Raw genomic sequence first — 24,500 nt, forward strand, 5'->3', positions numbered from 1 at the left:
GAACGTTCAGGCTCAGCACTTACAAAAGCCACCAGAGGTAGAAAGCTTCAGCTGATGCACGGCAAAAGTACAATTGCAACACTAAGGACAAAGTCCTCCTGTCATGGATAGCAACATTAGCATCTCTATAAGCTTCACAGGAAAAAAGGATGCGAACCCATTTCTCCTTGAAAAGCACATGCGAAAGCATTAACATGCAATTATCACAACATTCATGCTATTAAAGAATAAGATACACATAAAAGAAAACCTTCATACTGATACATGGAAGACCGAGTTCCATTTTGAGGAAGATGTTTCTCATGACTTAAGCACAATCCAAAACCCAGATCTCATCCAACCCGTATTTAGTATTGTTCTATGGCTAAACAATGATTACATTTCTATTGAAATTTTGCATATACCGTACAGAGACACAGGTGTTTTAGTAACTGTCAGCAAATACATTTTTAGAATGGCCAATGGCCTAGCTGTTTTCTTTTAGGGCTAAATTCTTGAAGAACAATGGCAGGAAAGTCTCTTAGCCACCTCCCCTCTGATGACTTAAAAGCTACTTATGTGTGTGTGTGAGTGTTGGGGGGGGTGCAGTAAACTTAAGTAAAGCTTCTTAAGAAAAGCTTCAGAATAGTCAAGCTAAAATATCACTCCAATTCCAGTCCCTCTTTGGAAGAAATATGCTACTACTGAACAATAGCCAGGATCTGTATCTTAACAGGCTGGAGAGGGGTGAAATTGGGGACACATCATGAAAAACACTGTCCAATCGCGTTGCTACATTACACCACCACCACATATTTGTTTAATACGGCTAATCAAGAAATGCTCTGGCAGTGTCTTAATGCTCTACAACCAAGTTTTTCTTTTGTTTCAACTACAGCTCTACGTATTGGGAAGCCCATCCCAAGTATATTTTTCAGTATCTATGGATGAAAGTAATGTGAATCAAGAAAAAAAATATTTTGAATTAAAACAGAAAAATAGCTATGGCAGAGAAACCATGTAATATGTGCATTGGAATGTCAGAAACACTGTTTAATAAAAACTCTGCAGTACAATGCACACTTCAAACCATTTCTAACTATGAGAATAATGATGCCACTAAACTGCAATTTTTAATCTATTTTTGCAGCCACACTGACACGAAGAAAAAAGTTCCAGTGTAAGAACTAAAAATTTCATTACAGTAACAATTTTCTATTGCATGTTTAAAATGCATTTTTAAAAACAAATAGTGCATGCTGGCTTCACTTTAATCTCCTGAAATATGCACTTATGATGGGAAGCCCTGGGGCTACAGATCCATCTATGATGTTTATTAACAAAATATCATCCCAGTACGTTTCCCCAGGGGACAGTATTTAGTTCCAAAAGATTGTCAACCCTGTACTCTAACACACTTGAATTAGGTGTTTGTGTACACTAAATCCATTTATTTTAAATTTATTTTGTCTACATTTAGTGAAATAAAAACATCGCCCTGTACAATCCACCATCAGCAGTGAGTACAACAGCAAAAATTATTATACAGTTTATACACACTAAAATCTTTTCCTTTTTCCTATAAAGAAACCAGAACAAACCTAATCAATATAGAGTTTAATTTAGAAGAACTCAAATTACAGAAGGGAAAGCCAAAATTATTACGGTCTTTTCTGAGCCCCCAGAAGTTCCTGATTCATGTTGTTGGAACAGTGAGTGCAGCTGGAAGAGTGAAACATGCTCAAGTTGTCTTCCTGGGTCATCAAAAGATTACCAAATATTTAAATTAAACATGGCTAGTTAAAGAAACATTTGAAGCAGAGCAATATAACTGGGAATTCTGCCTTCCCCGTTGTGGTTTCTTTTAAACCCAACTTATACAATGCGCGAAGTGCTAAGCAACACTACAGAAACACATTTACATCAACACTGAAGATCTGGGGAAATGAAATTCCAACAATTTTATTTTTTTAAGTGAGCTGTGTTTTCTAAATTTGTTTTTATTTTTCTGTTTTCATACAGTATTGAAAACAAACGCGGCACATTCACATTTTCTCGAAGAATTGTAAGGATGATCTCTACAGGGATAACGTTGAAAAGCCTGAAGCTCAATCAATTGATGTTGAAAACTCTCAAAAGGAGTAGAAGGCTTGATCTGAATGGTCTAGAACATGTATTGTAATTTAATAGAAGAGATGGTCGTCTTAATATTAATGATTTAAAAGAACTTCCCAGTTCATGCGAAGAGTATAGTCCAAGAATAAATCAAATTTTCTGAACGCATTTTATGCTACGTAAGTGTATACTTTGCGATCCTCAGGTGTTCGTGCCAAATATTCTCTCTCAATAAGTCCTTCAATACGTTTTTTAATAACAACTGGACTTGGTAAGAATCGGGCCTTCAGCTGCTGAGTTACCTAGAACATAAGATCAAAACCAATATGAGATCACAGGGCAAGGAAGATCATCAAGTATCCTAACTGACCAAAATAATCAGAAAAATATATTTAGACAGGGCTGGCTACAACCATGAAGCATAAGAAGCAGTCTGCAAACTTCTAACAGTTTTTTTACCCCCCATCAGTTGCTTGCTCATTTTTTGGGTACGATTCAAAGTACTGACGCTCTACAGAGGCATGGTCACAACCTGAGAATCACCTCAATTTCACAGGCCTAAGGGAGTTCAAGAATGGAAAATCCATACCAGTCCTGAAGCTGTCAGAACTTAGGAGTTAAGAGTAGCAGGACTCTTTCTCCCTCTGCTAAGAGCTCAAATCTCTCAAATCTGGACCCAACAGTCAGTAACATGATCAAAGCAGAAAATAATTAAAGTACAGTGGTTTTTTTGTTGCCAACTGTTATTTAAAGGAATTTGATAACATCAGAATAGCACTAAGATGAAGAAGAATTAGATAAACCCATGAGTACATCCTAAACTGAAGGGTGAGGATTTAGATGTCTACAGATACACAGGGAGTAAAAAAAAGGATGGATTAAACACAGCATTCTCTCAAAAGCCTTTCAGAATCATGTTAGTGAGAGCTATGTAACTTTCATGAATTAACAGGAAAAGCAAAAAGAATTCCCCAGCCCATATCAAAACTGTGTATGAGTATACCTCTGCTACTAGCACATTGTGTTGCATCTTCTTTCTAGATTTCATTATCCGAACTATAGCAGCTTCTATCTCATGTTTTCTGTCATCATCTACTTTCTGCCTTGTTTCTTTCCTTTCTGGATCAGATTCTCCTTGTTTGGCAGCAACTTAAAGAAAAGAAAGAGAATGTAAAGTATGTTAGCAAAATTAAAATTTATTTCATTGTGTAAGTGTTAGCTTCACTATTTATTTCATCTAGACATCAAGTTATATTTTCCTGAGTTTTGACATTCTCAAACTTGGGTTTTTTTTCTGTGAAGAGCAGCTACAAGAACATATTAACACTTTCTGGCATATTTTGATAGCAACTGACAAGGTAACAATCTGTTATTTAATTACTGCTATGTTAAAATTTCAACAGTACTCAAATCTGCTTACAGGCACCACCAACCCCCATGCTCCCATTAAATATTCTTCTCTTTAATATATCAAATAATCCATTAATTAAAATAGAAAAAGGATTGAAGATTTACTTTACAAACTAGTTAGATACTTTAAAAGTTCATCAGTCAGAAGAAACAGTCCAACTTTATCCTCCCCAACTCAATTATATTCTTTGTATTCTGTTCTCCTCTTCTATTTATGTTTCATTTCTGCCCTTATGTCTAGCTTTTCTTACCCTTTCACCCAAGCATCATTATAATCAAGCCCTCCTCCCACACTGCTATACCACTTTCCCCTCTGCCCTTCTTCACACAAAAGCCCCAAATATTTATCAGTTTTAGAGAGATACACATAAGAAGTCTTCTACATAAGACACAAACATAACACCACAAGTATCGAATTTGCTCTAAAACCATCTTGAACCCCAAATCATATTCCCCATTCACTGACATTTGTAGAGTGGAAATGAAAAAGCAGAATTCCACTAAAGCTTAAATAGTTGTTACAGAGTTGACTTTAATTATGCCAGAGAAGTGCCTTGGACCCTAATCAGAGAATTCTCAACATCCTCATTTGGCTGCTGTGCTCCTGCTCACCAGAAAAATTCTCCAGACATGGCAAATGTGTTGACATCACAGCACTCTGCATGCACATGAAGACAGTCTAGCTATCACTTATGCAGAGGGATACGTGCAAGGTAATGTATGTAGGCACTACTGGGTTTTACAGGCTTACATCCCTGGACGTAGCGTGCTGCACAGAAGCCCAACAAGTTATATTATGTGCAACAAAGAGCATGTGAATTACCAATGTTGCACTTAAAATACACAGCATCACTGGCAATGTTTTATATATGAAGATCTGCAAAGTCAGAAAATATTTTTAGATGTACTAAAACTAAGAACTAATCTGCCAAAACACTCTATGAAGTGTATCTACAGCAATGCTAACAACTCAGAAATTATTTCCAGAGAGCTTTCTAGACAAAAAGGTACCAACATTACTTATGTATAACAAACCAGCACTTCGATGAGCTAATGCAGTGGTATTGTACCTTCTCTTATTTGTTAAACCCGAATCATTCCCCAAAACTATTATAGCTACCTGGCACTTGGAAATGGCTGTTATATCACGGGCTAAAAATATCACTCGATTTCAAAGCAGTAAAGCAACTTATGAGGCAATTTTCTTATTTCTGAATCAATCAGTAGCATATTTTTAATTTTGCTATTTAATTTCAATTTTTTCTCTTTCAATGTTTCCTTTTAAGAGATAATTACAAATTTTGTAAAGTAAAAGGCTTAACTATGACTTCCACACTTTTCTCAATATTTAAATTTTCATTTTGATGCAACCAATCATCATCATAAAAAAAAAAATACTACTCTCTTCCTCTTACTTGTATGAACATCAACCCCGCAAAAGATAATTTGACATTTTAAGGCAGTTTTGGGACTGCAAGACAGTAGAATATAAAGCTTACTTACCTGTCTGAATCTTGACTCTGTGTAGTTTAGATGTGAACTGATCATTCACTGTAAATATATGACCATTTTCTATTTCTTTTGATTTAGGCTCTTTTGTAAGAACACGTTGTGTTGGTTTGCCACATGCAAGGGACTGTAGGGCTCTAACCAGTTCTCTTTCGGGGATATCAGTCTCTTGTTGAATTTCCTAAAGAAAAGTATCTTAATTATAATGTTTTGCAAACAACAGCACTGATTGCTTAAAATGCCCACCTTCAAGCATGCAAAATCACACTACTATGACAGTTGTGAGGCTTGAAAGTTTAGAATTCATTCAGTAGCAAAGTCTCAATATGTACTATGCAAAATGATCCACATGGGTCAAGGCACAGACAGTGAATTCTGTCAAGTAAAATAGTCGGTATGAGCTGAAAATAGCAGAATGAATAACCAGCTGTTTCATTTCACTATAATTTTTGAGAAGGCTGAAAGGATTTGTTCACTGTCTCCAACAATTGCTGAACAGAGTGAAACCAAACCTTCTAAGTAACTCAGTGACGGAAAACATCCATAATGTTCCTGAGCATTCCTGACAAAGAACTGTGTAAATGCTTTTGCATTCAGCAGCACCGTTGAAAATAGGATCTTTACAAATGGAAGCAAACAAGGTCTAGTTTCACCATAACACAGAAATACTCTAGATTAATTACACCTCCTTTCTGAATAACCTGGAACAATTTGTTTACAGCCCAGATGCCCTTGGCTAGGACTTCTCCAGGTAAAACAGAAGAAAAACCCCAGTGCAGCAAATATATGAACTTTGAAGAAGAATGTTTGTAAAAACATGTACATAACTTGTTGCACCTCTTGTCAGTATTCTGAAGAGTTCAGCTGAGAGCTGTATGTTAGGTAAGTCACCAGTGATCATGAGTTAGTAAGCAAATTATACTGGATGCAAAATGATGCCTTAATGTGCTCTAGGAGTAGGCCAACTACTACTGCTTCCTCAAACCTAACTTGTTTATTAAACTCCCATTCATTAGAAGTTCATTTTAGCCTTATCTCTATTTTCTTCCTGTTTCTAATTTGAGGAAACTGCAGACTACTCTGATTTCACATTCCCATTCAGACTCTTGAGGGACCTCTAGCAGCTAACAATTAAACTACCAAATAGAAAAAATAAACCTCACAGACATGTAACTGTCCACAAGAGCTGTCGCTTTCCCAGCTTCCCCACCTTCGGTTCCAAGAGCAGCATCAAGCTCTTCCACTGTCCCCATAAATTCCTAATGCTCACGGCACACAAGTCAAACTGATGACCTTCAGGCTAAAAGCTGCAGTTACAACTCCCAGTGACCAAAATGCTAAGATCTGTAAAGACCTATAAAGAACGTGTTAAAAGTACTGTAAACAGAAAAATCTAACTTCGTTGTACTCTGAAGTTCTATTAAATGATGTTATTTCTTGAGTGTACTCAAGTTTCTTAAAATCAATCCAGAAAAAAAAAAAAGCCTCTCTTCTGTGGTTATGCAGCACTGAAAACATGCAATAAAAATAATATGGATATACTGGCCTTTACTTGGACTCTGTCATTAATTACAGCGCATCTTGTATACATCTCACTACCAGGTCTCTGTGATGGCAAAGCTCAGACAGAATATGCCTGCTTTTCAACTATAGACCCAACATTACATGTACCATGTTTTCTTTATGTGAAATCATGTGAAATTGTGTTTTTGACATGAGTTCAAATTCATTTGAATGAGGTAAATTAAAAAAAATAATCAATCAGCAAGTCTAAAATTAAAAAATTTCAGAATTTTTGATACCTACTGCTTATGGATGATTGGGAAATACTAAAATGTTCTTAAGAGTATTGTTAGCATAATGCATTCAGAAATATTCATAGTATTTGAAATAAGTGACATGTATCCACATATTTTAACTACTTGCCAGTATCAAAATGCCTCTTCCCAAGCAGCTCACAGAAAGACTATTTCTTCATTTGTTGCTTTATTTAAAACACAATTGCTACCTTCATGCATTTTTTCCAGATCTGGCACAAAGTAATATTAAAAAAAAAAACCCAAAACACTATAATCCTTTACATGGTCACAAAAAAAAGTCTTACTGAAATAGATTGATCAGCATAAATTTAACAAACCAAAAGGAAGGTGACACTTAGATTTTAGGACTTAGGTAAATGTAGCCTTGAGGCTACAAACCAAATCCAGGTTATTAATGATGTAATGCCTGTGACACGCAGGCTCCCAAACTTTGATTTTTGATCAACACCTAAAATTAATGCTTTCAAAACTAAGTCACTTCTACAAGGAAACAGATATACTCTGCTTTTGATGAAAGTGAAACAAAGAGCTAAAATGGAATTCCATTTTTTTTTTTGATGCTAAACAGCCTTATACTAACAACTATGTATTTCTGTGTTGATTTTACTTCTCTCTGTAGCATTCCAATTCAGCCACTAACGTATGCAAACCATTTGGGTTTCAGAATTTATAAGCTAGCATTAAAATAAGAACCACAGAAAGAATTGCACTGCAGTACGCTGCCTCAGAAGGCTGCAAAAACCTCAAGTTGGATAAAAAAAGTGTAGCTATGAATGTAAATGGGGATAACAGATGTTCCTATGCTCTCTTTTTCCTTCGGTCCGTAGCATATCATTTTTCTAAACACATTTTTATATAGATATTTGATGTAACAGTGAAAAATGGATTTTTTTCCCCCATCTCCATAAATGCCGTATTTTAAAAACCACACTAGTCATGCACAAGAGCAGTACTGATTACACAATCTTAGTTCTAAAAATATTACCAGGTAAGCTCTATCTGGAGGCTACAAGAGAGAATTCTAGGCATGGAACTGCCTCTGTCCAGTTCTAAGCAGGAAAAAAAGTTTATTAGAAGGAAAATGTGCAGAAGGAAAAACATCATGTCATTTTGTTGAAATGACAAAAAAAAGAAAGAAGAGATTTTTATTCTTATTTACAGACCAACTTGTGTATCTTCCAAAGCAGAGATCAGCAAAAGAGAAAACAGGTAAGCCAGTTTTAAGTTCTAATCTCTCATTTTTGTGGAATTATTCAACAACTTCTACTACAATTGCATTTGTATTTGTTTGTTAAACCTAAAGAATGAACAAAAAATTTTCCCCTTATTTTTGATGTCACCACTAAAAAATTGTGCATTTCACCTTTTAAAATACTGACAGGTACTGTAAACTAACAGAAAAATATGTTGAGTATTAGATGAGGCTTGATTAGAAGAAATTGAATTCTTTTAAAAAAATAGCATTCTTTGAAGGCTTGCATGAAGATCCTTCCTCTTAGATTCAAGTAGCATTAACCTAGACCCATATGGCCAGCAGTTCTTTCGCATATATAAATAAAACATTGCTGCATAGGAATACAATAAATTCATACATTTTTGTGAAGGAATTTTGCTATGCAATAATCCTTTAGGTTTCTGTAGCATCTTATGCATAATGTTTGTATCATCATTATCCCATTTTTCTCTCAATCACATGGCTTAATGGCTGTTAGGATTACTGTGAGGATCTTGTCAAGTTTGCAATTAATAATCACACTGAATGCAAAACAAAACAGCAAAGTCTGTTCAACTGCGAAGGCACCTTCAAATTAATCTGTTCAGCTGTGAATCTGTAGAAACACTTGTATATCAAAGTTTTATGCTTACACAAGCACACACCACAAGTCATCTCTCATAGTACATTGCAGTAAAAGCACTAATTTGATATGACAGAGAAATAACATTTGCCCAGCACTCAGCAATTAATCATGGTATTCAATAATCAATGAACAAAGATAAAATTCATTCTGATCCTAAGTTTTCATAAGCATTCCTGGCCGGAGTTAAAGACAACTCCCACGTGCTTCACCAAAGAAACCAAAACAAACAAATACGCCTTCTTAATGTTTTAGTTAAACTCTTACTTTGTGTCCCACTGTAAGAACTCCCAAACCAGAAACAAAAAACATACACAACCTAAAAGCACATGGACATATTTCTCTATCATCTGGTCTTAGTACAATAAACTATAATTAGAGCACCTATTAAAAATTGTATTTTTCACTACTCTACCAAGTATTATTTATTCATATACAGGTGAGGCTCTACTACTCATAAAGCCTACAATTTTGTGGAATCAGGTAGCCACCAGCCTGATTTCAACACCAACTTCAAGAAAAAATGAGCTATTAAGTCCCGTCCCCACCCCCCACTTTTCTGCAGAGAAAGTACTCAAAGCTCCTGCAATAGATTTCACAACACACAGGACTTTCTGTGCTCCAAAATAATCTTTTTTTGAACTATGAGTAATTTATTAAGAGCCTCTTATCAAACCCTGGCTTTCTTAATCCCAACTGAGACCGTTTCAAAGAAACATTCTTTATTAACAGGCTAGAAGTATGCCAAATAAGCTGAAAACAAAGTCCAAATAAAAAGGCAAATGATTACTCTGCATAGCACAGTCAAAAGTAGGTAAGAAAACCTGGAAAACCATTTCAAACTGCACCCATACTGCTTTTCAAGGCTGCCAATGCTCTCTCAAACAGAAGATAACATCTAAAATGAAACTATTAATTGACATTAACAATACAATGCTCAAACCTCACAGCACAGGATCCTCCTCCACTCCCAAAGGCTTCTTCACTGTTGTCTATTAGCTGCCCACTTCAACCTTTCCCAGCAATGCCCCTCTAGTCTCCTTGTTAAGAATCTATCTGGCCCTTCTTCATTGTCCTTTCTGGCTCACCAGCACAGAGAAGGGATGAAAGTTCTTTGATTCATCCTACAGCTCACTCCCACCTGCCAATTTAAGCACTTCAGTGTTTAAGAAGCCAGGATACAAACCCTTCTCCACCCTTTGGCCTCTAAATCCAGTTTCTCAAAGATAAAATGAGCAAATGGAGCCACCTGCTGCATTCCAACTTCAGCTTTTCTATAGCTCTATGGCCTAGGAATAACCACACTCACAGCTCTCCAACATTTCTGAAAACTTCTGTTCCCAAATAATTTCCTCTCCTAGGATTGCTTCCCAGGTGTATTGCTAATGATCTGCTCGCTGTATTTATTGGCCTGATCCACACTCAAATAGGATAAGAAGCACCTGATCTTCAAAGGTCTATTCAAGAGGACAAGAAAGTGCCTAAAACAGTTACTTAAAATCAAGTGAGAAAACCATAATGCTTACCTCAAATGTATATTTTTCTCTGTTGTTAAAGAGCATTAATATCGTCATCTGGAAAGTGGAGACTTGCAATATGTGCTTCCGTGTATTTGAGCCAGTTACTTGGGCACCTCCTACACCAACCTCTGAGCCATCTTCCTATTTTAAAATTACAAAGCTACTATTAGATTATTCTCCACTGCAAAATATTTTACCTCGGCAAAATGAAAGTTAGTTGATGAAATAATTATCTAGGACATCAGTTTACAGAAGTGATAGAATAGCATACGCCTGGTGGCATAAACAGAATGTCTCTCCAGTAGCTGTCTTAGAATCACAGGGTGACTGAGGTTGGAGGCACCGCTGTAGGTCCCACGGTCCAGCCACCACTTAAAGCCAGGCCATCTAGAGCAGGATGCTCAGGACTGTGTCCAGTCAAATACTGAGCATCTCCAAGGATGGATACTCCACCACCTCTCTGGCCCCTGTTCCACTACTTGCCCATCCTCCAGTTTTCTTACTCTTATCTTTAAAATTAATCAAAATATTTTTTCTACAGTAATATAATTTTAACATCCTCACAAATGCACATTATTAATACTTAGTGTTATAAAAATTTTGTTTTCATTTTGCCTTGCCTTCTATGTTCCCAAGCATCATGCCATTACTACCTCTAGCTTAGCATTTTAGAACTGGTCTAAATCACTAGCAAATTATTTTCTTGTATAAATAAATATTAAGCATTGTACTTCTATAAACTCTACTAAGATTCTCATGTTTGAAAAAAATGTTGTCTACTTTGCTAGCACTCTGTATACGAAAAGCAGGCTAAACTTGGCTTAACAACACTTTTTCACATTAACAAAAATTACTCTAGAGAGAAACAAGTTTCATTTCACTTTTGACTGATTCACAGTCAAAAAACCCCAAAATACTCAAACCACTGAGGTCCCTTCAAGATCAAAATTACTACTTTTCTATGAGGTAACAAAGAAATGATGCCGAGTGATGCATTCAAATTAGATTTAGAGAGGGGAAAAAAGTCAAAACCAAAACTGCTACAAAGGAAGAATCAGACTATAAAACCGATTGAAGGCATCTTTTTCTTATTCTTGTATTATCAATGGGTAAGCTTTTATTTTACAAGATTCTGAAATTATTATAAATGTATCTCAAAAAGTAAGGAAATCCACAGTATTTTCATAATCTTGATACTTTACCTTTTTAACAGGCCCATAGAAAGTGGCATTGAGATCTGCAGAACCCATATGATGCTGGAGTGTCAGCTGTCGCCCACTGTGTTTGGCTAAATAAAATCTGTAATGTAATTAAATTGAAAACTTAGTTCACATTTTGTATTTAAGAGGAAATTGCTTTAAACAGTTACCTAGACTTCTCATAGCCATTAAGGACACTCTCAAGAAATTTCTAACTTTTGCATTTTCAAAACATTAGCTCTTGTTAGAATTCTACTTAAAAGCTCCCAAAACCTCAAGCCTCATAATGTGACCATTGCATTCTCTAATTTTCACATGAACTGAAGAAGAGCAGTATGCTAGCATATCTTTAACTCTAATGGCAAAACATACCTCTAAGTTAAGTTCAGAAAGCTTCTTCTTAAAACCTCTACCTAAAAATCTGTTTTAATACATACCTTCTAAATATTTCAAAAGCATGTCTGGGAGCTGGAGGGATGTTGCACTTTGGTGTGGCTGACTGAGTAGGCCAGTAACCTGTTGTGAGGACCCGCACTGTAAGATCAACACCACCTAATGAGACCTAAGGACAATTGGAAGAAAACATCCACTATTTTAAAACAAGACCATGTTTTACCATTTTTCTGTATCAGTGTAGAAAGTATAGAATTTTCACAGATTAAGAAAAAAATAGAAATATATCTATGAACATTATTTTTTACAAAGCCAGACAAATGAATTCATCACTATCAGAGTAGATCGTACACCAAAAATCCTCCACATTTTTCCCCTCTGGCATTTAAGAGTGTACAGAATTTAACAAAATAAATTCTTAACCAACAATGAAATGTCTGTGATCATAAACAGAACTCATAATACATGTAACAATTCTTTCTAAACAGGTTTTTGATGACATACAGTAAATCCAGTTTTTGCTAAACATATCAGTTTCAAAATAACTGTTTACAAATTTACTCCCTGGAAGCAGAGAGTAAATACTGAATATCTAATATTAAACCATTGGGAGTCCTTTTCCTTACATTCTGGACTGCAATGTAAACAGTTACTCACTTTTACACACACAACCTAGCCACTTTCCCTAAAGACAGCCATTACTATAAATATTCAGTACTGGTTAGGAAACATTCTACAACTGAAGTGCTGATCTATAAAGTAGTTGTGTTAGTAGGTGATAAACATCTGCCTACCCATGAGGCATAATCCTCACTAGGTATCTCAATTAAACTGAATATTATTAAATGTAAAACTGACTGCTTTCAGCTCTAGGAGGTATAACTAATACCTTCAAAGATTATTGGAAAAGATTATGGACATTATTGACAAGAAAAAACAAAGCATACCATATCCAGCTCGTTACAAACCTACTACACAGAAATAGAGCACATTATATTTTAGAAGGTCAAGAACTGTCATATAAACTCAGAAAATTCCACTATTAAGTAGCAGAGTAGCATTTCCATGCACTATGGAAGAGTTTTTGTGTGTGTTGAATTGTGTGTGTTGAATGCCTGCGTGCATCAACAAACCTGTGCCTAGGAAACTTCTGAAAAATCTAGACAGACTGGTGACAGGCTACTCATACAGAAATCCCTTTGACTGAATTTCATTAAGGTTTAAGAGGAACAATTTGCAAAAATATTTAAAGACCCATATAAAGGTTGTTCGGTAGCCAACATTACTGCCGTGTTTCTAATTTCATATCACCAATGTCATAAGGCTCACAAGACAAATTCAAACAGCCATTCAGACACAGAAAACTAGTTAATCTGTGAATCACCTAAAAAAGCTTCAAAAGTTTTCTCCCTCCAGCCGAAGTGTACGGAAGGGCCATCAATGCAGACGAAAAGGTACAGAAAGTATCTTTATCTGGAACTGAAACATCTTAGTTCAGATGGCAACCGTTTCCCAAATTTTTCTGGTCTTCGCCAGACCAGAACAGAGCATTAATTTAGAATGCCTCACAACACACATTATACAGAGCACTGAGCAGTTTGTGACTTGAAAAAGTTTTGGAAGCACTTTATTTTACAAATGTCTTTTCAGCATAAAAATGGTATGAACTAACGGAAAGTGCCTTGAAGTGATCCAATCTTTACAAACTCCAACAAACTGAAGTTTCAGGATCACAGTTGTAGAAATCACTCATAATCTATTAGCTTGGACTTTCCCCAGCGCTGAGCTTTCCACTTACTGATAGCAAACCAATCATCTACACAATCCTTGGCACTACCTGTATCTCAGGATAGAGGATCCAGCAGGAGACTTTGCAGGTAGGATTATTTAGAGAAGAACAGATGCCTGACTCTTCTAGGAGGCACTATATGTATTCAAGGTACACAAATTGTTTAAAAAGGCGTAGAATAGACTATTTCATATAAAACACAGCATCACCAGCAAGTTAACAGTAACACAAAAAACCAGAAGTCTTCCTGTCTGTATTTCCTCTCCAATATTATTGACACCAGTAGAAACATATACACTCCTATCATAAATAAGTACTCCAGAAATTTCATTAGAAGGCCACAATTAGGGTGATCAAAAGGCAACCATCAGGCAAACTGCTGGTCCCTTGCCAAGAGAAAGATGAAGTTTCAAATAAGGCCTAGCAGAATACCTGTTAACATTTTAAATTCAACTTACTAGCTGCACATAACTAAAAAGAAGATAGACATCATTTATTAACTCACTCAATGTAAAACTGTCGTGTAAACTACATGAATCTTTAACACAAGCCCTCCTCCATGTACAAGTCCCACGTGATACCTAAAAAATGGGAATGCTCTAACAAATTTTTCTTGAAGTCAGTATTTCAAGCATTCTAGAAGGAAAACATGATTAGCCTCTAAAGAAAAAAAGCAGTCGTAAAGCTGCCTGTCCACAAACACCTTTATATCTATCCATATCCTCTACAACTTTTTCTGAAACGACTTTGAGAACATCCCGTTCTTTCACTCATGATGATTCACAGTATGCTGATGAGGAAGATTTCAGCTCACTGCTTCAAGACAGCAAAGACTTCATTCAGATCACCTTGCACAACCAGGGACAATGGACACAGTAAATCCACAAACATATTCCTGGCATTCAGATTTCTGAAACTCATTCAAACATGCTTGATATACAGACTTACTTACCTGCAGACGGGGAACTACCTGGTTCTTTATTATATATTATTAAGCGCTACTGAGCATCAGTATAGAAAAAAAAGTGTTTAGAGCAAGCAAACTGATATCTCAAAATACAAACGATCTCTCCATTATGCAATATTCCAGAGGTCCACTTTTACAACAAGGTGTAACACTTCCTGATCGAACAATTAAGTCCACATTTGGCAATTTGAATAAAATGGCAGTTCTGCTTTTAGTAAAGGCATTAACTGCATCCGAGAAGTTAAACATGAGATGGTATGTTTTTCAAATACCTGCAGTATGCAATATTTTTCTTGCTGTTAGCATAAAATACAGGTCGCAGTGAAGATTAGTTTTAAAGAATGAGAAAGGGAAGACTTTGCTGGTGACACGGCGTTTTGGAAATGCACACGAGAGCAGGCCACCAGCCCCAGGAGCCAAGCTGGGCTGGGGGGAGAGGGGGGGCGGGCACAGCTGGGCAGGCCGGGGTGGCGGGGCAGGGGCAGTGGGCACAGCTGGGTGGGGGCATAGCTGGGTGGGGTGGCAGGGCAGGGGAGGCAGGCACAGCTGGGCGGGGTGGCAGGGCAGGGGAGGCAGGCACAGCTGGGCACAGCTGGGCGGGGGGCACAGCAGCGACCGCCCGCCCCCTGCCGGCCACAAGCAGGAAGAGCCGCTCGGCAGCGAGCCTGAGCCCTTTCAGAAGAATGCGGGTACGACAGAAGTTGGAACAGGATTTTATGGAACGAAACTGGCACTACTCAAGCTGTGGATCAAGCTTCGAACTGACTTTTGTATTTCGGGAAATACTAACAAAGCTTGTAAGATAGGAAACACAGTAAAAGAAATATAAGTTTAGCACGCTAACAAAATCCTTCTTTCCACATGCATATACTAACAAATCAAAAACCACGAGCCTTGATAAAGGTCTAGGGTTTGTACTGAAGTAAAAGGACAAGCACTCAGTCCCCCAACGCTCTTACCCCGGTCGCCTGAAGATGCTGCCTGAACTCATCCATCGTTGTGTTTGAGATGCTCATGTCCCTGAACATTCCTTCCAGTTTAGACGTGAACTGACATCCACATTCAGTCTAAAAACACACAAAATAACTTGTGCCAGCGCTACGAAAACAGAGCCTCTGATACGTGAGCTGCAAGACTAAGAGTTAGCTTATAAATCTCATAAAAATGATATTTCTTTACGTCCGATTCCTGGGATTCCCATTTGCATTATCTTCAGAACTTAGAAAAGTTTCATATTTCATATAAGGATCTAACCCTACACATATCAAAACTCACTTTCCTTCTCTTTTCTCCATTTTTGTATTTTTTATTTCTGTTTAGCTTCTTATCTCATCTTAAAAATCTGTGAAAGCTTATCAGACCAAGGCATACACTTTCACCTGCTTTTTAGCATGATACTGTAAAGGGAAATAAACTTTATTTGTATCAGAAAAAAAATCTTGTTGTCCTAAGAGCATGTAATTTTAAACACTTGCTGCAGATTACCAAGCGAGATTAATAGACCTTTTGAGAATCAGGGACATATGCATATCTAGATACATGTGCACAAACACATGCATTTCAGTTGCACATACAGGACTTTGTGCCTATTTCTAACATGTACTTTGACACATATGGTAAAGGCAAGTATGTTAGCTTCAGCATCCTAATCACTGTGCAAATCCGTAAGAAAAGAGGGCAGTTCCAGTCCACTGATTCATTTTGCAAATGTATGCCCCGTGCCTTCTAAATCACCAGGCTAGAGAAGTGGAGAGGCAATTAATACGCATAGGTTGGAGAAATCTGATGCAAACAGGCTTACTCATAGAATACAAAGGTCAAAAATGAGGATCAGTAAAGTTTGATCTTAGGATCAAATCACTCTGGTTTGGAAGTTCCCTAGCCATTTATCACGCCACTGAGGAAGAAGCTGCATTAGAACTTGCTTCAAGGACTGTTCACCTTTCTTCTCCATCTCTTGGCCTATTTCATCAGTAAAATGAACCAAACAGGAAAACGTGTTTCCAGACACTGATATGAAGACCTTTTTTTTCAATCTATCTCAACCACTTAATCAAAGGAGGAGTTGAACATTATCACCAGTCTGCAGATGGAGGCAACTAAAGAACAACAATGCATGCAATAAAAAAATTCTACTGTGAAGAACGGAAAATATAGGATAAAACACAGTCTTGTCTTCAAATCCAGTCACTAGATAACAGGAGTTGTCCTCTTATTTGGAAAATCTTAACAAATTTTCAAAAAAATTATTTTGTTTTCTAGATCGCTCTCTCATCATAGGTGCTTTCCAGTATTTCCTTCCTTTTATTTCCAAGAAATTATTCAAAAAAGGCTTTCATATTTTCTGTTGGGGCTTTAAAATCAAATCTGTATTTAACAGCGATCAAGATGTATGTTATCTATACATCCCTTATGTAAAAACAGAAGAAACCATATTTATGAAAAAAAAAAGAAAAAGTATGCAGATACTGTCTTACCTTTAATTTAGATATCATATTTTTCTCAGAGTCATCTGAAACACTCTTGTTTGTGAGAAGTCTTCTTGCCAAGTGCTGCTTGTAATAGCGTTCGAAAACATCTTTCTCTTGCATAAACCTAAATAAAACCATTGCCTTATCCAATATAGTTTCTACTTCTTGCTCTGTTAGCTGTAAAAGAAATAATTTACTGGTTTTAACCTTCCAGCACAAGTGTCTTATACAACCTAAATACTTAAAACTAATTCACAGCAAGCATATGGTCTAACAGTAGCCTTTAAAGAAGCCAACAAAACTGGTCCAACATGTGAATGATAGAGCCAAATGAACAGCGCACAAACTCAATAGAGCAGAGAAAGAAACAGATCTAAAATGGAAGGAAAAGCAATCATGAGGGAGACAGGAGACGATGGATGGGTAGAATGCCTGGATAAATATAGTGAAAGTTCCTGGATAAGTTTTTAAGTATTTAAAAAAAAAAAAGCATAGATGGAAACCAGTATTAAGAGTATGAAAAGTCAGCTTGGAATGAAAGCTTTTAAAAATGTTAAGACTCGTTTTGCAAAGCCTGTCTAATGCCACAACAAGTAAAATGATTACTTATTTTATAAATAAATAGAATTTACTATTCGATTCTCAAAGTATAAGATGCATGCAATAATATTCAGCTTTATTCAGAGCCACTGAAGCCTCAGCTGAACCATCCTGTCCAGTTCCAGGTGCTGTACCTCAAAAAATTTCATAAAAGAAGCTATGAGGTAAGACTGAAGAAACAGCTGTACTTAAGCTAGAAGAGACAGATATGGTAATAGTCCTCTGATATGTAAATGCAGTATTAAGAGGCAAAGACAAACTGTTTAGCCTACCCAAGTGAGTTAATTTTCAAAAGAAATTATTACATATTGAGAGTAACTGCCAAACTATAAATATATTTAAGGAGCTGATATTTAAGCTTTCAAGAGAAGGGAGCTGCACAATCTACTACAACCTAATTTTTTTTTGAGGGGCTATCTGCCAGAAGTAATCCAGGTACACTGCTTCAGAGATGGGGGACAAGCCACACAATATCTCGATCTCCTTGTGCCTTATATTTCTCTAAGTTTATATCTAAAGTGTTATGAGCTCAGATGTGTTACATATACTTTTTTTTTTTTAAGGCAGTATTGCCATTTATCTTAAGATAAAAATAATTCTCAGAAAAGTAGCTTAGTTTAGTTTCATCCAAGTTTATACAGCAAAGAACATGACCTTTTCATTTAGTTTATACTTACTCCCTTGACTCCCTTTTTCAGCTTATCATCAATAAATAATGAGAGGTACTCTGGAGACCTAGAGTTGAGGTTGAGGAAGTACTCAAAGTCACCCGCAATAGTCTGCTTGAAGAGTCGATCATTATTGAAAGATTCTTGAAGAAAGCGGTCAAACCTACTCTTCAAATCCAGCAAACCCTTTTAAAAAAAGCAAAAACATTTTCACTGATTTGAAGTTGTAAGCTGTAAAACAGTAACAATAGATGAAGTCATAGAGAGGACCACATCTACAGTCAGAAATTCTGCAAAGCGCTCTCTAAGTTCAGCATTCTTAGAAAGTATCTGAAATTTCATTTCCTTTTTTTAAATATGTATAGCTGCCATAAATCTCTTACAGAAGCAATTTACAGATAAATTGCCTAAAACATTGGTGTCAAATACTGGTGCAGTTTGCTATAATAGGCTACTTGAAGATTAAGAAAGTTTTTTAATCACCTTTGTTAAACAGGCTAATTTACTGTATTTTTAAATCCACAGCTTAAAGGAGGTATTTGTTGTACTTAAGCCTTTTCTATTTCAAATAACGTTGACAAAGTCACTACCATAAATACAGGATATGGGAAAGATGAGGCTAAGCACCCATTAGCTGCATCCCTAGAGCTACTAAACAAGTTTGAGGAGAAAACACACTGCAACAACAGGCCTAATCTTGTTAGGTTTTTTCCCCCTCTAATTTCAATCCAGGGACACGTTCTGCATTATTTAGTTGCATGTTTCTAGCTGATCTTTAAGAGTCACTGCGAACATATGAAAGTTGAATACAAGCAGTAGCTCTCCAGTTATCACAGTGTGAAGTTCACAGGCCTGAACTGAACCACTTTGTCTGAGCTAAATCATCAGATTCTTAACATCATTTTTGAGGTTTGCACCATCTTCACCCAGAGTTAAAACAACTGAGTGCAGGAGGGGAGAGCATCTTAAAATCACCTGAACACCTTGCTAAGTATTTATGATACGCACAGGGTTTAGACATAACTAAGACAGCACTTGGGGGCGAGGGGCAGCAGAGAAAACATCACTCGAGAGTTAAATTTATCATGGATAACAACTGCCCACAAAAACTGTTCAGGTTAAATGATCTTAAAGTCCTTGGTTTCTTAAGAAATTATTTATATGTGGTTACTTAAAGAAGCCATTCAAGAATTACTCAAAGTAGTAGTAATGTTTCTTAAGAACTCACCATCTCACTTAAAGGAATGGTCTTTAGACAGGCTAATTAATGCGTATTAGAAATTTTAAATTCAAAGTAAATCCCACTATCTCTCTGTTTACCAAGGTTAGCTTATGTCTCCTCTCCAGGAGTACACACCATCTGAACAACCTGGTGTTGAACAGGAGAAACTGTTAGTACCTTAAATTACAACAGCATTTCAACATCCTTTCAAATTATTTTAAGAAGTTTTAAATCTAATCCCCTGGCAATGCTTTTGCAATCATCTCGCCAATTACGCTCAGGGTTTGGTGATGTCATGTTTCAGAAGCAGTGCTGGCCTATGATGAATTTTTTTTCTTGGTGGTATAATGTAGCTTCCTTGCCTGTCTTCTTACTGCTCTTTAAGTCCTTGAAAGATTCAGATGAACAAGGCTGAGATGAGAAGAGTGAGGTGGTTCCTCAGTTCACAGGTATTTTTCTCTTTTTCCATTGTGTCAATGGAAGTGGAAGATAAATCTATTTGGGGGTTTAGTAGTAATCAAGTATCAATCCCTTCCCTAGGACATCTTCATGAGATGGTTGGGGTACATACTAATGGGCAGAGAGGATGAGGTCTGCCAAAAGACATGCAGTATAAGTTGTCTTCAGCTTCATTATGCTATTCACCTTTGTAGCAAGAAACATTGATAGCATCTTCACAATTAAGTTTTTAACTCTTTCTCAGTTAAATTTTTAATGATACCCCTTTAGGTCCATCAGGATTTAAAAGGAGTGAAAATTACTTCAAAGTAATCCAGACACTTATTTTCCATATCTTTTTTTTTTTTTTTAAATCATACAACCACAAAAAAACATAACAGCCCTTAATCATTAAACCTAATAAATTTCAAAGGGCATTCTCTCTTCTTTTTAACAGTCCTTGGAGAGGTGATTCTTGTTCAAGCTTGGTAAGAAGTTTGCTTCAGCATTGCCAGAAAATTAATAATCCAATCAAAAATGTTTTTATACTCAAATGGCTTCTTCCAATAGTAACCAGTTCTAGCAAAGTTACTGATTTCAAACAAAACAGCAGAGATAATAGACATACAGCATTAAATGTTTCTCCTAAAGACCAGACACAAGGACTTCAACTACACATTTAAACCCCCCCCAACTTAATGTTTAATGAATACACATTTTCACATTAAGTATAAAACATCTTCCAGCTATAAAAACATTTCCTAAAGTCCAAGGAAGTCTAAAGATTTTATGTGCAAATTTAAAACCATCTTCTCAGAGACAATGGGAGAGAAAAGATGACAAACACTCCTAAAGCATATTTTGTGACCTTGATAAATTAATGGTATACATCACTTCTTAGTGAGAGATGGAGAACAAGAAAGAACACTTATGTCTTTTAACATGCAGAAGTGTTCTGTTTCTCAGGGAGACAGAGAATGAAGCAAGTAATTTGTTATAATTTATAACACATTCACCTCTCAGACATAGTTAATCTTGCCATGAAATACTGTCATGTGATTTTTGTCTCAAACATTGATAACTAACTTTACATAAAATTCAACAAAATAGACACTATAAAGCTATTTGCCAGCAGACGTGCAACTCACTCTGGAGGCAAATATCATTTAGGATAATCCAAAAAGTTCCCAGCAGTTAGATAATTAGCCTCAATATGTTGTTTAATAAAAGCAGCTACCAAAAGCACAAAAACTGAGCACGTACTTTCCAAGCAACTTAGGTAAAAGAAGAGTTCTAAAAATGTCTGAAAATTCAGAAAATGTATATTTTAAACAAAATTATAAAGGTAGCTTGAATCAATATTAAGGTTTACCTTTTCAATCATGTAGTTAACTGCTACTCTGGGGAACGTGGGAAAGATGGAAGAAAAGAAAGTTAAAATATTTAACTACCTGAATGTAGTCAACCGGATTCTTTCCTTCTCCCTCTTCAGAAACTAGTGCTTTGCCTTGCTCTCTCAGGTATGAGCTCATGCACTCACACATTGTCTTCAGACCATTTGGCACACGGCTAAACAACTTGTACATGCAAGCAAGGTCTGGAAACAGAATGAGGTATTATGCAGGACACCCTCTGTCTGTTATACTTCTGTAACTCATTCATCTCATAGCGAAAGACAACAGTAAAAGTTCAGCCACTTGCTGATCCCTACGCCAGCAAAAGTTGTTGCTTGTGCTGAAGGATAGTGCATTTAAAGCTTCAGTAAGATTATATTTTCAAGTGGTATTTAAGAATGTACCTTCCAAGATTATCATCCCCAAAATCAAATACTGTATTAAAAGTTATAAGAAAAGTCTAAGTTAAAGCAAATAGGACAACACTAATGAGATGCTTGTTTCTGTATCAAAAGCAAAAAAATGTAAAAAATCAGAGTTTAATTCATATTTGTCTTAAAGTCAGCCATATAATTTTACACTACTTTGTTTCATCCATCTAAAATCATGATAAGTGGCTTAGGTTAAACATGGCTTTCCAAAAAAGCAATCCATCCTTGCACATTTATGTGAAATCTTATCTTCACAATGCAGCAAGTATTTCCTCTCTAGTGTTTAACTAAATCAAACCAAGGCTCATAAAAGTTAAACTAATTCCTGTATCTTATGAATACTCTTCAATATCCTTGTACCCTCAGCCTGAAGGCTATCTTAACTGGATATTAAAGAAAAAATGTTAAGTATAGTATCATCACTTTCCTATTCAACACAGTAATTCTCTTTTCTTCCAGCTAAGAAATTTGCTCACTTTGTCACTCTGACTATCACCTAGTAATTGCGAAGCTGCTTTAACAAACAAAGGCCATTAATCTAAGCAGCAAGTCTGTTCCCCAATCTCACAGCTTTAGTGTGAGCACTGATTTCTAAATATAGATACTACAATCACTCTCTTCATTATGCTACTTTAGAAACTTATGTTCTATTTCTTTCCATAGTAACTTTCATGCAGTCATTCTGTCCTACATTAACCTCTATTAGGGAACCCAAATCAAGCCAAGCCCTTCTTTTTCAACTACTGCAATAAGCTGCTTCGTATCCTTTAGAAGCAGCCAACTTTTTTTCTGTAACAAAGCCCTCTCCCGAAGAATTGGTCCTGCAATACTTCTATTAAGTGATTTACACTAGCACTTTTTAAATAACTGCCTGTGGACCAAAAAACTTCGATGCATTTTGACAGGTACATACTAGAGGAATGAAAGTAATAAAATGGCTCATGGAAAACAGGTAACAAAGACCACTACAATAGATTTGTACTTTTCTTAAGAGATACTAGGCTTACCAAAAAAGTACTTTTATCTGGTACTAAATAGACATGAGTTGTATGTATGGGCTCTGTTTTAAGAGCCCTCTGAAAGTCTCTGAAGTAATATTCTCAGATGTTTGCAAAACAGAGCCACCAAAGTGTTTTTACAATTACACAGGAACACAAACATTAAGCTTGACTTATCCTATGTTTAAAAACAATAAGCAGTACTGTAAGCATTTCTGTCTCCCATATGATGCAGTCTTACCTTCGGTCTTCCCATTTTTCAGCATATGAACTAGCCCAGAGTTCTCCATTTCCACTATAGTTTTCATATGCTTGGAAATAAGCTCCCTCTCAACAACTTTCACAATTGGTTCTTCTGTTGATTTATCCAGACAATGCATCACCCGTTCTATTTCTTCATTAATTCTAGCTTCTACTTTCTTTATATATACAGAAGCACTGTTTTCAGCTAAAAATTTCTGACTTTCCATCTGTGATTAACACAAATTAGTACTTTAGACTTTTTTTCAAGGGGAAAAAGGAAACGTACTAGTTATTTCAGATCAGCATTTATAAGCAAGTTCAAATCAAACCCAGCATGTCCAACAAATGAGATCATTATACCCCCAAGATTTACATACATGCTTAATACAAAATAAAGGTTCTATTACACCAATTGTGTTACATACATAAGGGGGTACATGCAATATGAACATGGTATTTTTCATACTAAAACAACCTAAGCCAACCTAGTTTCCAGTCACCAGCTAGAGTTTCAGCCACAGGTCCAAAGAAAACAGAAGGATGGGGAGAGGGAAGAGGCAGAAATTCCTTTCAAACATCAGTTTATGGCATATTTATGAGTTGTGAGGATCAACAGTTCTCATTATTCTCATTTGTGACAATGCTGAGCACATTATTCATGTCAAACTGCTTTTATCCATAGTGGTCAGCATAGTCTTTTGGAAGAAAGATTTTTTTATTTTTTATTTTTTTTACAGTGGAGCTAAGAAATAAAACTTAAATGAAAGTAATTATTTTTCTTAATTTTACGTAGCACCAATGAAAAACAGAATACAATTACTTTTAAATGGTTGTGCAACATATGCTTCCGATTTTCAAAGAAGATTGGAGATCAGAGGATATGACAGACACTCGATACTGCGTAAGAATTGGGAGACTGACAAATTATGTTATCTAGATATCTTTTAACATGCTTTTACAATTTCTACAAATTTCCAACAATAGATGAGCATGATTACACTCAACAACCATTCAACTGGCTTTTTTCCTGAAACTAATCTCAGAAAAAAACTCAGGAAATATTTAAAATATGTTATTCACTGGCTGGCCAACAACTGGATAGCCACTTGGATACACTTAATTCCTTGACTCGGTTCATTTTATTACAAAAAACCCCTCACAAATGTAGAAACTATGAAGGAAACAAAGCTTCCTCAAAAGCAGTTTGACAGGTAGTCTCCCCTCTCCATTCCCAGCCTGAAACAGTCTGAACCTTTAGAACTGGTATTTCAAAAAGACTGTGACTGCAATGCAAGGATAGACTAAGTTGCATGAAATAGCCCAAAGCAGGCACAAGATTAGCATGATGATTACTTTACATGTTATTGGCACCCATCGCTCAAAACTACATTCAAATTATGGTAATGCTGTAAAATTTGTGTGACCTTTCCCACAAAGTTAGTGATTTTTTTTCTTATTTAACCGAGATGGACACACTC

The 24,500-nt window shown here is 36.2% G+C and overlaps 1 protein-coding gene across 1 annotated transcript in view; it reads right to left on the bottom strand.

Annotated features, from left to right (window-relative positions):
• Window positions 1-1,581: 1,581 nt before the first annotated feature.
• The window catches only part of CUL3 (cullin 3), a 58,719-nt gene continuing 35,800 nt past the window's right edge, over window positions 1,582-24,500 (bottom strand). The window contains exons 6-16 of the mRNA XM_052802980.1: window positions 23,021-23,249; window positions 21,408-21,553; window positions 18,306-18,482; window positions 17,035-17,205; window positions 15,517-15,624; window positions 11,846-11,970; window positions 11,412-11,508; window positions 10,216-10,350; window positions 5,008-5,194; window positions 3,098-3,243; window positions 1,582-2,396 (exon numbers count right to left, since the gene is read on the bottom strand). Of these exons, the coding sequence (XP_052658940.1) occupies window positions 2,265-2,396; window positions 3,098-3,243; window positions 5,008-5,194; window positions 10,216-10,350; window positions 11,412-11,508; window positions 11,846-11,970; window positions 15,517-15,624; window positions 17,035-17,205; window positions 18,306-18,482; window positions 21,408-21,553; window positions 23,021-23,249 (1,653 nt within the window). The 3' untranslated portion in view covers window positions 1,582-2,264. The remainder of the gene's footprint in view (window positions 2,397-3,097; window positions 3,244-5,007; window positions 5,195-10,215; window positions 10,351-11,411; window positions 11,509-11,845; window positions 11,971-15,516; window positions 15,625-17,034; window positions 17,206-18,305; window positions 18,483-21,407; window positions 21,554-23,020; window positions 23,250-24,500) is intronic.

This window comes from Harpia harpyja, chromosome 12 (assembly GCF_026419915.1).
Source record: "Harpia harpyja isolate bHarHar1 chromosome 12, bHarHar1 primary haplotype, whole genome shotgun sequence".
NCBI lineage: Eukaryota > Metazoa > Chordata > Aves > Accipitriformes > Accipitridae > Harpia > Harpia harpyja.